Raw genomic sequence first — 16,638 nt, forward strand, 5'->3', positions numbered from 1 at the left:
AGGACGCTGTCGTAATGAACGGGCATGAATTAGTCATTGCCGTTTCTTGTCGATTGAGGCCGAATGCGAACAGTTTTTGTCGGTTCACTGTCCGGTCACTGTCTGATCTCTGTCGGATCGCATTCGGGAGAATCTGGACGCTGTCGGGACAGATTCGGTCGTGTTTTACCATGCGGAAGATACAATTCGGATCAGATTCGGACTGAGAATGTGAGAATTGGGACCAATTTGGCTTGAAACGGCTGAATCGGGACGCTTCCTGAACAATATCTGATTGTTTGTGAATTTCCCGCCACGAATCACAGGATCTTGATCAGACTTTTGACAAATTTTAATCGTGAATAGTCCTAGACGGCAGTAAAAATCCTGCATGTGTGACTGAGCCCTTAGAAACTACGGATGTAACATACGCAGTGTTCACACATCACAAGCCATGGTTTATGGCCTCGAGCAGTAGAATATAAGTATCTTATCATTGAAAGGTTCTTGGCAAATCATGTGTAATGAACGTTTTGCAACCCTGAAAGGACCCCCATGGTATAGTTGAGGCGAAGTGAAGATATACAATCTGTAACCTAAAATGGACCCCTGGGGTTGCCTGAGGATGTGTGCTGAGCTGTGACTGGCTGGCTGGGAGATTTGAAGTCAGCCTCGACTTGGTCATGGTGGGAAAAGGACTCTGAGAGTAAGCTCTGGTGACACTATGTCACTTTTGGAGGGTTTCTATTCACATGGTGGTTTCAGGTACATTATAGGTAGGTGGTGACTATGTAGGTGATTTTTTATGGTTGAAATACGTTTGAAATGTTCTAATTGCTATCCGTGGTTGAACCCGAGTGTATAGGGAGTAATTCATCCAGAGAAAATAGTACAAAGGAACAATGTCACTGCAGGAACCGATACACTTTGACATTAGAAATGCCCATTTTTTTTTTGTGAATTAGGAAACAATCCGTTTATGACTGGAAGTGTTAAGCTATCTCGCAATGCTTCTCAGTATGTTGTTGCTTGTGTATTGTTTGCAGTATCTAGTAAACATTGGGTAAACTTGTGGCAGTGTTTTTCTTTACTTGTGATTTTACGACTGTGTATTTTAACTGCTCACTTCCGTGTGTGCTACCAGTGAACCTTCTTTGAGTATAATGTATTCATACTTTCTGTGTCTAAAGACGAGTACAATCACAGTGCCGATGATGATGATGATGAGTATGGTGAACACAGGGACAAGTATTGCAGCCACTGGTGTTGAGGCAGGTTCTTGTGCTGTCTCGTTTTCACCTTGTTTTGGACCACTTTCTGTAAAATAATACATTTGACTCAATAGTTCTAGCCTATATGATAGAATACCTTTGAGAAAGTGATACCACTCCAAAGCAAGCATCTTGAACCTTGAACCATGATTCAATTAACCTGAGTAACAGGCCATGCTTGGAAAATGGAGACATATAAAACACTTGAAGTGTCTGCACCAAACTGTTGTTGAGTGTTTTAGTGAGTGCGAAATAATGCTTGTGCATTATCAACCGTAACAGTGACGAATTGAAGACAAAGTGTTAACATATTGAAGACAATATGTTATATACTCATTTTGCTATGACAGTGTGCAATTTGCTCATCTTAGATATCCATACAACAGAGTGAAAACAGCTCGCCCGAACACACCCCGGAAGAAGGTCACTGACAGAGTTAGCTGCCCTTGAAATATAAGTTACTGTCATCCTGCTTTCTACAAACGTAGAATATTAGCAGGAGTCAGCTACAGATACAGGTACTAACGTTTCCGTAGGGTTAGAGTAAAGTTTCCTATTGAGTTGTTGAATGGCTTAGGCTCAATAAGGAACGCCTGACACCTAATGTACATTTTTTTAAGTGGCGCCTCATATGAAACTACAGGAAAATGATAGTTTGGTGAGATATTGTCGAAACATTTATTCAGAACATACCTCTTCCAGTTGGATAATAACAAATGTTTCTGCATATGTGCATAGAAAAATTGAGAATTCTTTGCACATTTCTGAGACCATGCATCCATTTAAAGTTTCAGTGTAGATCTCGAACATCCTAAGTTTATAACAAATAGTTATGGCCAACAATATAAGGCGATCTTCAATAAAACCTTGCTTTACCCATCAATGAAGTAAATGACAGAAAGCTTTGAGTCAGAAAAGACAGGGTATATGTCAGGCATAAAGAGAATGACCATATTTTGACAGTTAACTTGCTGTAGAACAATAGTTTGTGATTCCGAACCCCACTCTGTACATACCTATAGGTGTCTCACAGAAATCCCCCATGTTGTTTCCTTTACAACCCAAGGTACAGTGACCAGTCTGCTGACTACAGATGTGCTGCTGACAGTTCCTGCTACAGGACAGTTGGCACTGATCACCGTACCAGCCCGGGATGCATCCTTCAGAACACTTGCCACTGTGTCTGTGACAGTGAACATCCTGGCCGGAATAAGGGGCACAGTGACGGCTGCAGTTCAGTTGACAGTGTTCTCCATATTTCCCCACGGCACACTCCTGGCCCAGAACACCCACTCCTGAAATGAGATTTGTGTTTCAAAATGTTACATATGTAATACCTGAATGTCAACATACTTGGAAAGGCATCATTTCTTTGTAGCTCACCCGACTGTTAGGTCATGATTAAAACATCAAAAACAATATGCAGCCATAAGCAATAGAAGCTTCTATGCTACAAAACAGCATGAATATTTCGTATCTATACATGCGTAAATTGCAAATTGATGTTCTTAATAATACCCCTCATGGGGATTCCAGGTTTAGACAGACAAGACAAGTTTATTCAGCAAATAGGCCATGTGGCCAAAAGTACAGATACTATACAATAAGTATGTCAACTTTCAGTTAAGTTGTGGCAGTACAGTCCATAATGCAATATAGGTATAGTTACAGCAGCATCTGGTATATACAATATTTGAAAGAAATGTTTAAAAGATATACACTGCAAAAAATTAAATGCAAAAGTAATAATAATAACGTAAATATCGGACAGAGTGTTGCCGACATTCATACAAAACAAAAATGAATTGGTAATTTATGCATGAATTGAGATTGATTTGTGTGGAAAAAATGTGATACTGCCGAAATTGGTGAAAAGATGGGAAAATCGCAATGCCACAACCACGTGAGAGCCTGACGCCGAAACACACCAATACGACATGCACAAGCAACATCACTTGTTTGGCTATAAAATTGTTTTCATTTGCATGCCATCACAATCTTACAGCCAGTGAACAGCGAAATCATGCCACGACTGGCGAAGCCAACAGCAACGACGCCATCGACCAACTGCAAACAGAAGAATAAACTTCGGCTGTAGCCAGGTTTTGCCACCAAGCACCAATACAAGACTGTGGAACCGTTATCAGACACGGGACAACACGGGACATTCTCAGATCCGGTCGATCACGTATTTCAACTAGAGCACAGGAGAGATTCCTACAGTACCACAATGGTCACCTCTACAACTACGGCAATGCCAGGATTCCGTAGGATATCGTTTATGAGAAACCGTTTATGCGCTGAAAGTATTCGTGCTAGACGACCATTTCGATGTGTTTGACGTGCCTGCATCGTCGGCTGCAACGTCAGTCGTGTCAAGATTATGGCCACAATTGTGACGTAGACAAGTTTGATTTAGTGACGACTCACGTTTTATGCCTTGGCGGGCAGATGGTAGACGCCATGTTTATAGGCATCGCGGGGAATGTTATGCACGAAACTGCATTCAGGAAGTAGGAAGATTTGGTGATGGCAGTATAATGATGTGGGCGGCCATCTCCTCCACTGGTTGATCAAACTTATGGCAAGTTCTGGGGAATTTAACGGCACAACGTTACACGGGTGAGAGTTTTTGCCCATAAGGCAAGACTGACAACAGACTTTCTTAGGAAAATCGCAACATCCAGGTCCACCAATGGCCCTCCAGGTCTCCAGATTTAAACCCAATCGAACACGTCAGCAACAACCCCAGAACCTCCGGCAGTTGGCAAAAGCATGATTGCTTACATGGGAAAACGAGAACAGATGACCTTAAGCTTGACCATCTACTGTTCCATGTGTGCCATATGGAACCTGGTTCAATAACAATGATGAGTGCGAAGTTTGAACAATCAATTACCATCTGTTCATTATTTATATATACTCAACAACAACGGTTTCTGTGACAACAATATGATAGTGTATTTTCAAACAAGTAAAGTTTGGTTTTCAGTATTGGAATCAAGTCACAAAAACGCAACTACTACAAAAAAGCATGCATTCCATGCAAAAGTTGACTTTTATGCAAGCCCTATGCATTTCACTACCCAAGAATGGGCAAAAAAACATGTGCGTTAACGGGATTCCTTATGAATTGTTTAGCACCGTGCTGACAACAACCACTGAGAAAAAAAAAAAAAATTACGCAATTATTCAGCATTACGAAATGCCAAGCCTGTCCGAAAATGAGCGTCTGCAAGACCATTGATAAGCTTGAAGCAGGATCGAGTCAACGTGATGTTGCAAGACAATTTAACTTCCATAGAAACACCATTTGGTGTTTATGGCAACGTTGACAACAGACGAATGCAGTCAGAGACCATCCTCGGAGTGGCAAAGCCTAATGTAACCAATAATCGACAAGACAACTTGATTCGAACAACACACCTACGAAATCGATTCCAGCCAGCAACAGTGACTGCAAGATGCATTCCTGACGAATATCTTCACAAACCGTACGTCGCCGCCTCGGATGTACAGGGATTGTCGCCAGAAGACCCGCCAGACGTCCCATTTTGACAGGAAACCACCGTCAAGCACGTCTACAGTTCACTGACGAGTCTCGTTTTCACCTCAGCCAGAGCGATTGGCGGATTCGAGGGTATCGAACGTCGAGGTGAACGTTACGTCAATCATTGTGTCATGGAAGAAGATCGGTTCGGGGGCGGCAGCGTTATGGTATGGGGTGGGATTATAGCAAGACAGAGGATCCGTTTGATAGTGGTAGAGGGAAATCTCAATGGACAGCGCTACCGCGAAGAGATAATCGACCCTGTTGTTCTACTGTTTTTGCGTCGTCATGGCCCAGGCATAAGCTTTCAAAATGACAAGGCCCGGCCTCATATTGTTCGACTTGTTCAGGATTTTCTTCAACAAAATAACGCGAAAGTCATCCTGTGGCCAGCTCGCTCCCCTGATCTCTCACCAATCGAGTACATGTGGGATGAGATGGATCGGCGCCTTCGACGTCAACCACGTGTTCCACAGACACTCCAGGAACTTCGAAAAATGCTCCAGCAGATATCGACAGATATCCCACAGGACTTTGTGGGACGCCTGGTCCATTCCATGAGACGAAGATGTGTTGCTTGCATCGCAACCAGAGGTGGACACACACACTATTGATTTGTAAATTGACATTTTGGCATGTTCATGTTATTTTTAATGAAATCACGCATTTTCTGAAGTCAGTAAGATGAAAAGACATTCAATGCGATTTCCCCTTAAAATACTATTTCTCACGTCTAGACAGGATACCATCGTTTTTAAAAAACACAACGTCATCCGCAAACAAAACTAATAATAAATGAGTAAAATCTGGATGTCACGATAGCAGGATTTTTTTCTACTTCATCAGCAAGATCATTAATAAATAATTAAAACAGCAAGGGGGTTAAGACACATCTCTGACGAACTCCCACGCTACGGACAAACATATTTGAAACGAAAGTATCAAATTAACGCACGATTTTACACTTTCATAAATAGACTTGATGCAACCCAACATTGTTGGCGAAACTTCCCTATGAAAGCCTTAGCAAAATCCACAAACAAAACATATAATCTGCCTTTCTTTTTCCCCAAGCGACGACCAGCAACAGACTAATAGGAAAACATCATCCATAGCTGAGTAACCCTGCCGGAAACCGGCTTGCGATTCCAAAACTTTGTCATGCGCATCACACCAAAATCTTGAACTAGTGTTCAAAACTGAAATATACATTTTACTGAGGACACTCAAAATTGTTATACCTCTATAATTAGATGTAGAGTTTAGATCTCCTTTCTAATGTAATGGCACTAGCAATCCTATCGACCACGATTCTGGGAAAACAGCCCTCAAAAAGTCCATTTAATAAAACAGTAAGAAGCGGTAATAAAATATCACATTAATGCTTAAAAATTCAGCAATGATATTACCATACCCGGGAGATTTTGAAGTTTTGACATCGTCAAAAGCAGCTGCCACCTCCTCTTGAGTAATTGGTGAATCCAAAATGCATTAAAATCTCCTGTAATATCCCCGAGATCAACATAGACATCGTCCATGTTAGCCTTACCCACAAACATATTCCCTTGCAATGGAATACACGGTCGAACCGAACGTGAAGCACCTAAAAAACTCTTAAGTGTAAACCAGAAAGATTTACTAATGTTGAGATTATCCAACAATCTATTTCTAATTATATTCAAGTACGAACACTTTTTTTTGTCTCGAACAGCTGAGAATAGGTTTCTGCTTTTATATACTCTTGCAAATTACTATCACCTTTACTCAATCTTAACACTTTAAGTAACACTTGTCTTCTTGTTGAGATGTATGTGCCAAAACAGGCCCGTTTACGTTTCACACAGTCTGCAGCCTGACATATTGCATCTTCAAATTTTTCCATGGCAACATTCAAACTTTCAGACATAGATTGTTGACATTCTTCAAACAAGGAAATGACATAATCAGCAAGCATGTTATGCCAGAACACGTCAGCTTTATTTACGTCACACACATAACGGTAGTCATCCGCTGGTTCACATGCCGCATCGTCCTGCAAGTGCGAGTCCAGCGTCCCAGGTTTGAAATGAACAAGTGATTGGTAAATGTCTGCCCTAGATATGACATTAAAATCAACACAAACCGTAGACAGCATGGGTGAACATATCACTTTTAGCACTTAACACTTTTAGCAAACTGATCAATGAAAGTTAAGTCACCGGCACACGCATCGGCTCCATCGGTGGGGGGGTGTCTCAGACGTTTACCACTTCGGTGAAACCCACGGGCACGGGTATGGTGCTGACAAACCTAGAAACATAATCGGGGCGAACCGGGATTCGAACCCACAATCATAGGTTTCTGGCGTGCCCAAGGGACGCAACTCTGCACAGAAGGCGGCGGCGCCTTAGACGACTGGGCCACCCGTGCCCCCATATTCAAGTCAAACAACATAAACGTACCCTGTAGCAGTAGGAACAACAGGCCCCTGTCCAACATTGTCTCTGTATCGCCTCTGCTGGAAAAAGACGCAAACAAACAGCCTGATTGTGGTTACCTCCAGGTTAACGAAGGTGTCGCGCCCCTGGGCGGATCTTGACCTTGCGTTTTTTGTTGTTCCCTAGTACATTTGCCCTCTCAGTCTAGCTATATATCTATGGGCGGCCATTCTGTCAAAAAATACATGTTGAAATAAAGGTCACAAGTACGCAATAATAAAAAAATGTAAAAAATAGAGGAATCAATGTTACTAAAAAAGGTGAAAATACCGAATGAACCTTTAAAGAAAAGACGACGCATGAATGAAAGAACAATGATGATTAAAGAACGTCTGTACACACACAAGTACAATTAAGAACTCCAACATAACTCCGAGGTGCACAAAGTATTACTTTATTACTGGTGATGTTTATTTCAACTGATGTATTTTTTAATCGAATGGCTTCCCATAGGTACACACTTGTCCTCTCCTTCTAGATACATATCATTCCCTAATCCTCAGATTGTTCAGGTATTGAGACACTTCAAAATTTAATGTAACCCGGAAAGTCATTATCTTGCAATGATTGGTAATACTACACAGCTACACTTTCTTAAACGTGCGGTCTTTAAATACCTCTTGTACCGGGTGCACCAGTTTAGATTAAACGTTGTTACTGTCTAAATGTACCTTAAATCCAACGACCTCTGCGTGTTTTACCAGTTAAATTGGACCACTGCAACGAATTATTTATGTCGACAAGCTGATCGGGTGTACAGGCTCGAATATTTGCTTGATTGAATAAAAGCGTACCCTGACGACACAGCTGTTGCTTACAATATTAATCACTGGATTAATCACAGGTGCCGTCAGTAAAAATGTGTCCTGATCCATTTTTGTGGTTATCGGTGAGTATGTTTTTATGCCGCTTTTGGCTAAAATTTCAACAATATTTCAGAATATCTCAGCCAACGCAAAAAAAAATCATGACTTCACATCTTATTATTTCGTGAGTATTAATGCCAATGACTAGAGACAATAGTTCGAGATAAGAGGTCACCAGCCAGAACAACTGCTTGAATGTGTAACTTGAAAGTTTTGAAATGTGACTGTGCAATCTTGATTAGAGTTACCTCCCCTCTTACCCATTATTGTTGCGAGCTGAGATTTCTCTGATTTGCATGTTTGTCTTCAGATAGCTATCAACATAGAAGTTTACAAACATGCATTCATAATAACTAGCAAACTAAATGCAATACAACATGTATAGAAATAGAAAAGCTGTGTACTTGATTGCATGCATACTAACAAAGGCTGCCCAAATATAATGTCGACAATTTAGGTCCACAGTTGACCTCATTGATGAGCATGGTATTATCATAATCAATGTATCGTCAACAATTACATCAGACCCGAAAGCCCAGAGCTTATAGGGGACACCTCGGTTTGCCGGCACCTATTGTTCTGGGTTTAAAATTACCCAACCATTACTGACAAGTGTACAATAGAGGGATTATGAGGATTAAAAGAGATATAAAAGAAGGCAACATGACATTCGTTATTTTACTTATCATGTACATACAGCATACATTATTAATCATACATATGTTCATACATGCAAAATATATTAGTCAGAAATTAAATTAATTATTTACACTTCACATACATTTTAACTCACAAACCAATAAATCTTGCCACAGAATCAGCATATTCTGTTGGCGACTTGAGCCCTGCCAACAACTCCTGCTTTTCCCTCTCAATACCGCTATCCACATTGCGGTACTTCCTCCTCTTTGGAGGAAGTCGCCCACCAGCCTGGATTTGCAAGAGCAGTGACACTGTTCTTTTTTTATAATGTCAATGAATTTGAATATATTTGGATGGCTAGGCCCCTGTTTGCTTAGCTTACCATGCCATCCTTCAAAATTGTTTGTGGTTCTGGAACCCACTGTTTCAAAGTGGTTCCACATGCTACGACCAACACTCTCCACCCACTGTTCAGTAACATAATCTGCAAACCTCAGCACCCGTGGATCATCAAAGTTTGCTTCTTCTAGGGCTGCCATCCACACACCGTTGATGTCACACATTCTCACCAGTGGCAGGGCTGAGGCTCTCAGGAATTTCACATTGTCATGGGTCTTATACAAGGTCTGAAGTCCATTCTTCTGGGCATTTCTCCAGATTGCCTGTCTATAATGAAAGAGACAACCTTTGGGCTGGCACTGAAAGGTGTCCCTGACGGCATTCTGCACAGCTGCTTCAAAGTCGGTGAAGATTGTTGATGGGGCTAGGGGAATGTTGTTGTCTGCAGCAATCTTCTTAACACGTTGAAAGAATTTCATGTAGGTTGACTGGCGTATATCAGGAAGCAAACCATAGATGAGTGGGACCATTTTGCCAGCAACAATAGCATGGATGGTGCAAAGCTGGTAAAAAATCTTTGGGCTAACACTGAAGGTGCCGTGGCAGAAGAAAATCTCAGCAGATGACAGATGTCTCGGTGGTGCTGAAGATCATCATGGTCTCATCTTGGTGGAGCAGGAAGGGATCACCGCTGGTTGTCTGAGTGTACTCTTGTGGCAACACCTAATTTTGTCCACCATGCTTATTGTCAACAAATCTCACTTGAACCTGTGCATTAGCCATTTTGACACCCTTTCCTTACTTACTTACGTACTTACTTACTTTGGAGATTTAACGTGCGCTTTCCGACTGATGCGTATTTCGCACACGGACCCGGCCAGGCCATTTAATGTATTTCCGAAAGGTGCGAAAGTGGTCTGTGCAACCCAAGTGGGGGCTTTAGGGGTTGCTTATATAGAATTTGGGAATTTTGAGATTTAGAATAGATGCCGATGGGGTTGCGGAGGAGAACTAAGGGAGCTGGGTATGGTGGATGTTTGTTTGTTTATGTGATTTTGATTTGGTAGGTTATTGTGTTTTTAGATGCGTTTTATTAGTTCCGTTTTGATTAAAATTACGCCTAAGGCCTTGAAGTTTTCTAGTTTATTTTGTGGGTTTAGTATTGCTTCTAGAGTGAGAGCCTTGTTTAGATTGAGGGTGGTTTGTAATGCAGTTCGATGTGTTAGGTAGTGTGTGCAGTGGATGAGTGCGTGTTCTGGGGTTTCTAGTTGTTTGCAGTGGGGGCAGTTACCTGTAGTGTGTTTTTTTATTTTTTTTAGGTGGTTATTTAGGTTGGTGTGTCCAGTTTGGAGTTTAGTGATTACTCTGTCGTGGTTTGCTTAGTGGTTTGCTGAGCACTTTTTCGATTTGGCTATTTGAGTTTAGATATAGGTTTTGCCATTTTTTGTGATTTTTTGCTTGTTTACACTTTTAATTTCTGATTTTGAGATGGGTAAGTTTAAGCTTATTTCTGGCATTTTGAGGGATAGTTTAGCTGCTTTATCGGCGTTTTCATTACCGTATATTCCTACGTTGGCTGGTATCCACAAGAAGGTTATTTGTTTGCCTGCCTTAGTTAGGTCGTTGGAGCTTTTAAGTATTTAATTTATTAATTTAGGTCTGTTTTTGGTATTTTTGTTTTGGAGGGCTTGCAGTCCACTTAGGGAGTCGGTAAGTATTAGGATTTGTTTGTGGTTTTTGGATTCTTGATTATGGAGGGCTGAGGCCATGCCCATTAGTTCTGCCGTGAATATTGATTGGTTGTTTGGGAGTCGGAAGGATTGTGTGGTTTTAGTTGGTTGTGTGGTATGGACTCCGAAACCTGTGTGTTTGGAGGTCGGATCTGAGGATCCGTCCGTGTAAATTTGACACCAATTTGGCCAATTTTCGTGTATGTATGCTAGTGTGGTAGTTTTAGCTATATTTTGGTCGGTTTGTTTATTTATTTGGCTAGCTAGTGTTGTGTCTATTTTGGGTAAGTTTAGGGGTGAAGATATTTGATTGTTTGCAGTTTTGTTTAAGATTTTTAATTTGGTGTTCATTTAGGTAGTTTGTTATTCTGTGGGATATTGGTGTAAGTAAGGGGTGTTTACGAGCTAGAGCTTGGTTTATGGGGCTGATGTTTTGGTTTATTAAGTTTTGGATGAGAGGGTTTGATTGGGACGCGGCCCAGAACTTTAAGCTTAGCTGTTCCCTGCATAGACTTAGTGGCATTTCTCCTGTGAGGTGTAGGAGGTTCCACGTTGGGTGCGTAGAATTAGTTTGAGAGCCTGATATTGTATTGAGTCAAGTTTTTTAGATAGAGAGTTGTTTAGGGTGTTGTATATGGCGCAGCCGTAGTCTAGTTTTGATCTAACTAGTGATATGTAGAGAGAGAGGAGGGTATCTTTGGAGGCTCCCCAGTTAGAGCCAGTTGGGCATCTTAGGGTGTTTAGGTCTTTACTGCATTTAGTCGTTAGGTTTTGGATGTGAGCATCCCAGGTGAGATGTTTATCGAAAATAAGTTCTTAGAATTTGGTTTGTTTTTGAAATTTGATTGTTTGATTGTTTAGCTGGAGGATTGGGGAGGCGGGTTTCATGTTTTTCTATTTGAATACTATTCCTGTTGTTTTTTCTGAGTTAAGGGAGAAGCCGACATCCTTCCTGGTTCGTCATTTTATAGCCATAGTTGATTAAATGATTAATAAATTCGTTCAACATGATATGAAACTCACGTTTGACACTGATTATACTGAAAATTGTTCACCAATTCGTGTCAGCCACGCGTCACCGTTAATGAAGCAAGGTTCCCTGGTCACTATAATTCTTAAGATAATTGCTGGCACATTTAATCTCTTATCATAACATTCAGGGTGCAGGCAAACCGAGGTTAAACCAGCTAATACATACAACGCAGATGTCACCGTGTTCTTTCTTTTTCACACAATGTATAAACTCAGCTGGTGCTCAGTTGGACCATTTGAAAAACTCCCACACGATCCTTGTATCAGGGAGTGTGGACAACTTCAACTACTATCATTAATGTGAAATATGCTGAATCAAAGCAAATAATCAAAGCTAACTTACAAAACGAGTCTCTAATGTGACAGATTTCCCTCCTTGTCCAGACATGTCCCTCATGAACAACCAATCTACCTTTGATTATAAATATCCTACTTTCGTTATTGTGAAACAGGGGAGATAATTCAAAATGCTTACCCCAGGGTCGCTGATAAGGATGTCTCCCCCGTTAGTATCCAGTATAATGAAAATACTCCCGAGAAAGTGAAACATTATTTGATTGAATGCCTCAGGCCAGAAGCATATCATACTCAATTAAAAAGGTGCAGTACTTGAGAACGGCAGCCAATTGTCTCTAATTACACTAAAATAGAGCCTCGACATATTTTATAGTTCAATATAGCGGACAATAATAGACTTCGTTACTGCATCGAGAAAATTTGATATATTATAGAAATCTAATACATACATTGCGTATTGACTTTTAAAATATGTTAACGGTTTTCCTTTTTTGTGTGATCCGCTTTTTTATGGAATGAGTTTTTGCTTTTCAGAAATGAACGAGTGATTACTTGTATTTATAAAAAACATATTTTTCTACACATAGTAATGGAAATCAGATGATTTACCAATCTGCGCCATGATAGAGGTTCTATTTTTTAACTACAAGTAAAATGTATCTATTTGCAAGAGGAAACCATGAACTTTCACCTTATTTGAAGGACATGTCACGGGAAAGCTAGCCGACTAGATGATGCACTAATGGACATAATTCCTATTTCCTACCACCCGGGCTGATATCGATCGTCCGTTCAAAATGCAATGACAAGCCCTATCAGCCCGGCAGAGGGTGTAATACAGGTCTGGTTATTACACCCCTGTGATATGATCGTCTCCATGTTTGCTGAATCGGTCATTTCTCATATCATTGCGAGGTATATAATTATGATGAAAGTCTCTAACACACGAGTGTTGAAATGACCAAAGTCTAGTTCTAGTCAATAATTAATGACATTTCAAATAACTTTTTGAATAACGTACAACCCGATAATCACACAAGGCACGTGTTATATAGCTTTTCCTATATACTTGGTCAGCAGGCAATCAAAGTTAATCTTATTGTTTAGGCAGCTATAAAAACAAAATCAAACATTTTATAGCTCGGTTCCTGATTGTAAATGTGTTTTAGAGCCATAACAATTATTAATAGGATCAGACTCAGGGCAAATCGGCTGACGCACCTTCCATAAACCAGTAATATCAGTGTACTGACACATAGAGGGAAGTATGGCCATAGTCGGCCCCGGTAGCAGAGGGTACTGTTCACGGTATGACATGATATGCGACCACTTCACGCGGTACAACGGTGGGAAATACTGCATCCGAATACACCACAATCCAACTGTGGCTGTCACTCAAACAAGAATCTCAGTCAGTAGTGTTTATTCACTGTAATGACGTCAAGCCTATACAACTACATTATGCTCAGAACACCATTATGAATGTAACAAATGTTATATTTGTGATAACGCTTTCTGAGTAAAGTACAGATTATCGTACAGTCCCGTCAGGGATTCGACCCCACACTGCCAGAGTGAGGCACCTAATCGTGTGGATTCGGACGGGACTCAACATTTGTTACATTTGACCACTTTCTAAAATGCATTGTGTGTTCATTTTTGTGGAAACCTCGGTGGCTGAGTGGGTGAGATCGCTGACTTTCTGTGCTGGCGATTTGGTGCCTCATTCTGGCAGAGTGGGTTCGAATCCCGGGCGGGACTCAACCACTCGAAAAGTACGTGAATCTGTACTTTACTCAGAAAGCGTTTTCCCAAATATAGCATTTGTTACATTTGGCCACTTTCTAAAATGCATTGTGTGTTCATACCATCATTGTAGCACTGATAACGAGCGGTTCCTTTGATCTAAGCCATGCTGTACCCTACTAGTTACAGCACGGCCGTGCCATGTTAAGCGAGGCCGGCTCCCCATTGGCTGCCGTGACAGCAGCAAGCCCCGCCTAGTGAAATGTCTTCAGAGATACACCATTGTAATGCAAAAGTTGCAACAATGTTATGGAATGTAAGTAACAAGTTGAACATTGTAAAAAAGACAAGAGGAAATGAGAAATCAAGTGATTATTCTTGTCAGGTAAATAAACAAGTTTTCATGAATGCTAAAACAAATAATGAACAAGGAAGACCAGGTTTCAAATAATAAAAGTAAACATTCATTATAAAACATTTCACACCCATTATAAAACTTTAAAATCATATTGTCAAGGATCTTTATTCAGTTCTCAATATCACGTTAACTTTCAGGTCCTTTCCTGCAGGAAACAATTTCACCATGTCCAATGTAGCTTACATTTGAAGAAATATGTCGGCTGATTTTCAGTCTTCAAATTCCTTTCAGGTTCCCCGACTCGACTGGCGATTCCACTCGGTCGTATCTGAGCTTATTTGTGACGTCATGCAATAGTCTACGTCACCAAAGTGAATATGATGTAACTTTCCCGATATTTCCATCACCGCTCGAAATAAGTGTTACAAGTCAGTTACCACACCCTCAACTCGCCATTGGTCTAGTTACAGCACGGTTTGCCTCGGCCTTTGATTGACAGGCGAAAGGGTTACCTCGAAGCTCCGCCCCTCGGACCTTTCGGAATTGAATCAAAGGCCAAGCCAGACAGTGCTGTCACTAGGCCAATGGGGAGTCTACGTGTATGGTAACTTCAACATAGTGATACATTAAAGAATACAAAAATAACACTGACGTTATACAAACTTTATGAGAATATATTGCAAAAGAATATACATCCTCAACATCTGACACGTAGTACGGATAGTCACAGAGATTACGATTCTTCACCACTACCTCTATCACCACCATCACAGCTAACACCACCACCACCATCACCACCACCACCACTACCACTACCACTACGACTACCACTAACACCACCACTATCACCACCTCCGCCACTACTACCACTACCACTACTAACCCTACCATTATCACTACCACAACAACCACAACCACTACCATTACCTCTACCACTATCTCCTCTACGACTACCACTACAACTACTACCAAAACTACCACTACTGCCACTATCACTGCCACCACTAGCAATACCCCTACCACCACCACTACCACCACTACCACTACCACCACCTTCACCACCACCACTACCATCACCACCACAACTACCACCACCACTAGCACTACTACCACTACCACCACCTTCATCACCACCACTACCATCACCACCACAACTACCACCACCACCACCTTCATCACCACCACCACCAACACTACCACCACCTTCACAACCACCACCACTACCCTCACCACCACCACCACCACCACCACCACTACCACTACCACCACCTACACCACAACTAGCACTACTACCCATACCACTACCCCAACAATTGCCACAACAACCACCATTACTGGCCGCAACCCCACTACCACCACTACTATCACTACCCCTACCACCACCTACCTACTACCACTACAACCATAACCACCACTACTACTATCACCACCACTACCGACACCACTACCTTCACCACTGACACCACCACCACCACCACCACAACCATCATCACACCATCACCATCACTACCACTACTACCACTACTAACACTACCACCACCACCACCACAACCATCATCACACCATCACCATCACTACCACTACTACTACCACCACTAACACCTCCACCACACCACCAACACCACTACTACTACCACCACTACCACTACTATCACAGCCACCACCACAACTACATTACCACTACTACCATACCATAACGACAATCACCACCACTAACACTACCACCACCACCACTACCACAACATTCACCACTTAAAACTACCATCACAACTACAAATACTACCACTTCCACCACCACTACTACCACTACCACTACTGCCAATACCACCACTTCAACAATCACTTCCACAACAACTACCACTGCTACCACCACTACAAATACTACCACTTCCACCACCACTACTACCACTACCACTACTGCCAATACCACCACTTCAACCACCACTTCCACAACTACCACTGCTACCACCACTACCAGCACCAATGCCATCACCATTACCACTACCACTACTACTACCAGTACCACTATCACCAACACCAACCCCTACTACCATTACTACTACCACCATAGAACCATTACCACTACCACTACGACTATCCCTCAAACCACCACTACCACTACCACTGCCACCATTTCTACCACTACCACTATCACTATCACTGTCACTGTCACTATCACTATCACTACCACTACCACTACCACTACCACTACCACTTCCCCCCCCACCACCACCACTACCACTATCATTACCATTATCACTGCCACCACCTTCAACACCACCACTACCGCCATCACTAGCACTACTACCCCTACCACTACCCCTACAATTGCCACAACCACCACCATTACT

General features: G+C 41.7%; 1 protein-coding gene across 2 annotated transcripts; it reads right to left on the reverse strand.

The window, feature by feature from the left end:
• Nucleotides 1–321: 321 nt before the first annotated feature.
• Nucleotides 322–12,294, reverse strand: LOC124122620 (scavenger receptor class F member 1-like). Of its 2 annotated transcripts, XM_048390324.1 has the most exons (4): nucleotides 12,230–12,294; nucleotides 7,242–7,297; nucleotides 2,267–2,545; nucleotides 322–1,296 (listed from the first exon to the last, which is right to left on the reverse strand). In XM_048390324.1, exons 2-4 carry the CDS (start codon nucleotides 7,276–7,278, stop codon nucleotides 1,094–1,096), a joined length of 519 nt encoding a protein of 172 aa, XP_048246281.1. In that variant the 5' UTR covers nucleotides 7,279–7,297; nucleotides 12,230–12,294; the 3' UTR covers nucleotides 322–1,093. The 2 variants fall into 2 exon arrangements, with proteins under 2 accessions (XP_048246281.1, XP_048246282.1); XM_048390325.1 differs by lacking the exon at nucleotides 12,230–12,294 and having other exon boundaries at nucleotides 7,242–7,442.
• Between the last annotated feature and the right edge of the window lie 4,344 nt (nucleotides 12,295–16,638).

Source organism: Haliotis rufescens, unplaced genomic scaffold (assembly GCF_023055435.1).
Source record: "Haliotis rufescens isolate VD_foot unplaced genomic scaffold, xgHalRufe1.0.p SCAF_9, whole genome shotgun sequence".
NCBI classification, from domain to species: domain Eukaryota; kingdom Metazoa; phylum Mollusca; class Gastropoda; order Lepetellida; family Haliotidae; genus Haliotis; species Haliotis rufescens.

Bases quoted from the DNA above. Each gene is read 5' to 3' on its own strand.
- LOC124122620 (XM_048390324.1), bottom strand. From the start codon at position 7,278: ATGTTGGACAGGGGCCTGTTGTTCCTACTGCTACAGG. The intron at 2,546-7,241 runs GTACGTTTATGT...ATCTCATTTCAG, and splicing joins GTTGTTCCTACTGCTACAGG to GAGTGGGTGTTCTGGGCCAG. The intron at 1,297-2,266 runs GTATGTACAGAG...ATTATTTTACAG, and splicing joins TTTCTGTGAGACACCTATAG to AAAGTGGTCCAAAACAAGGT.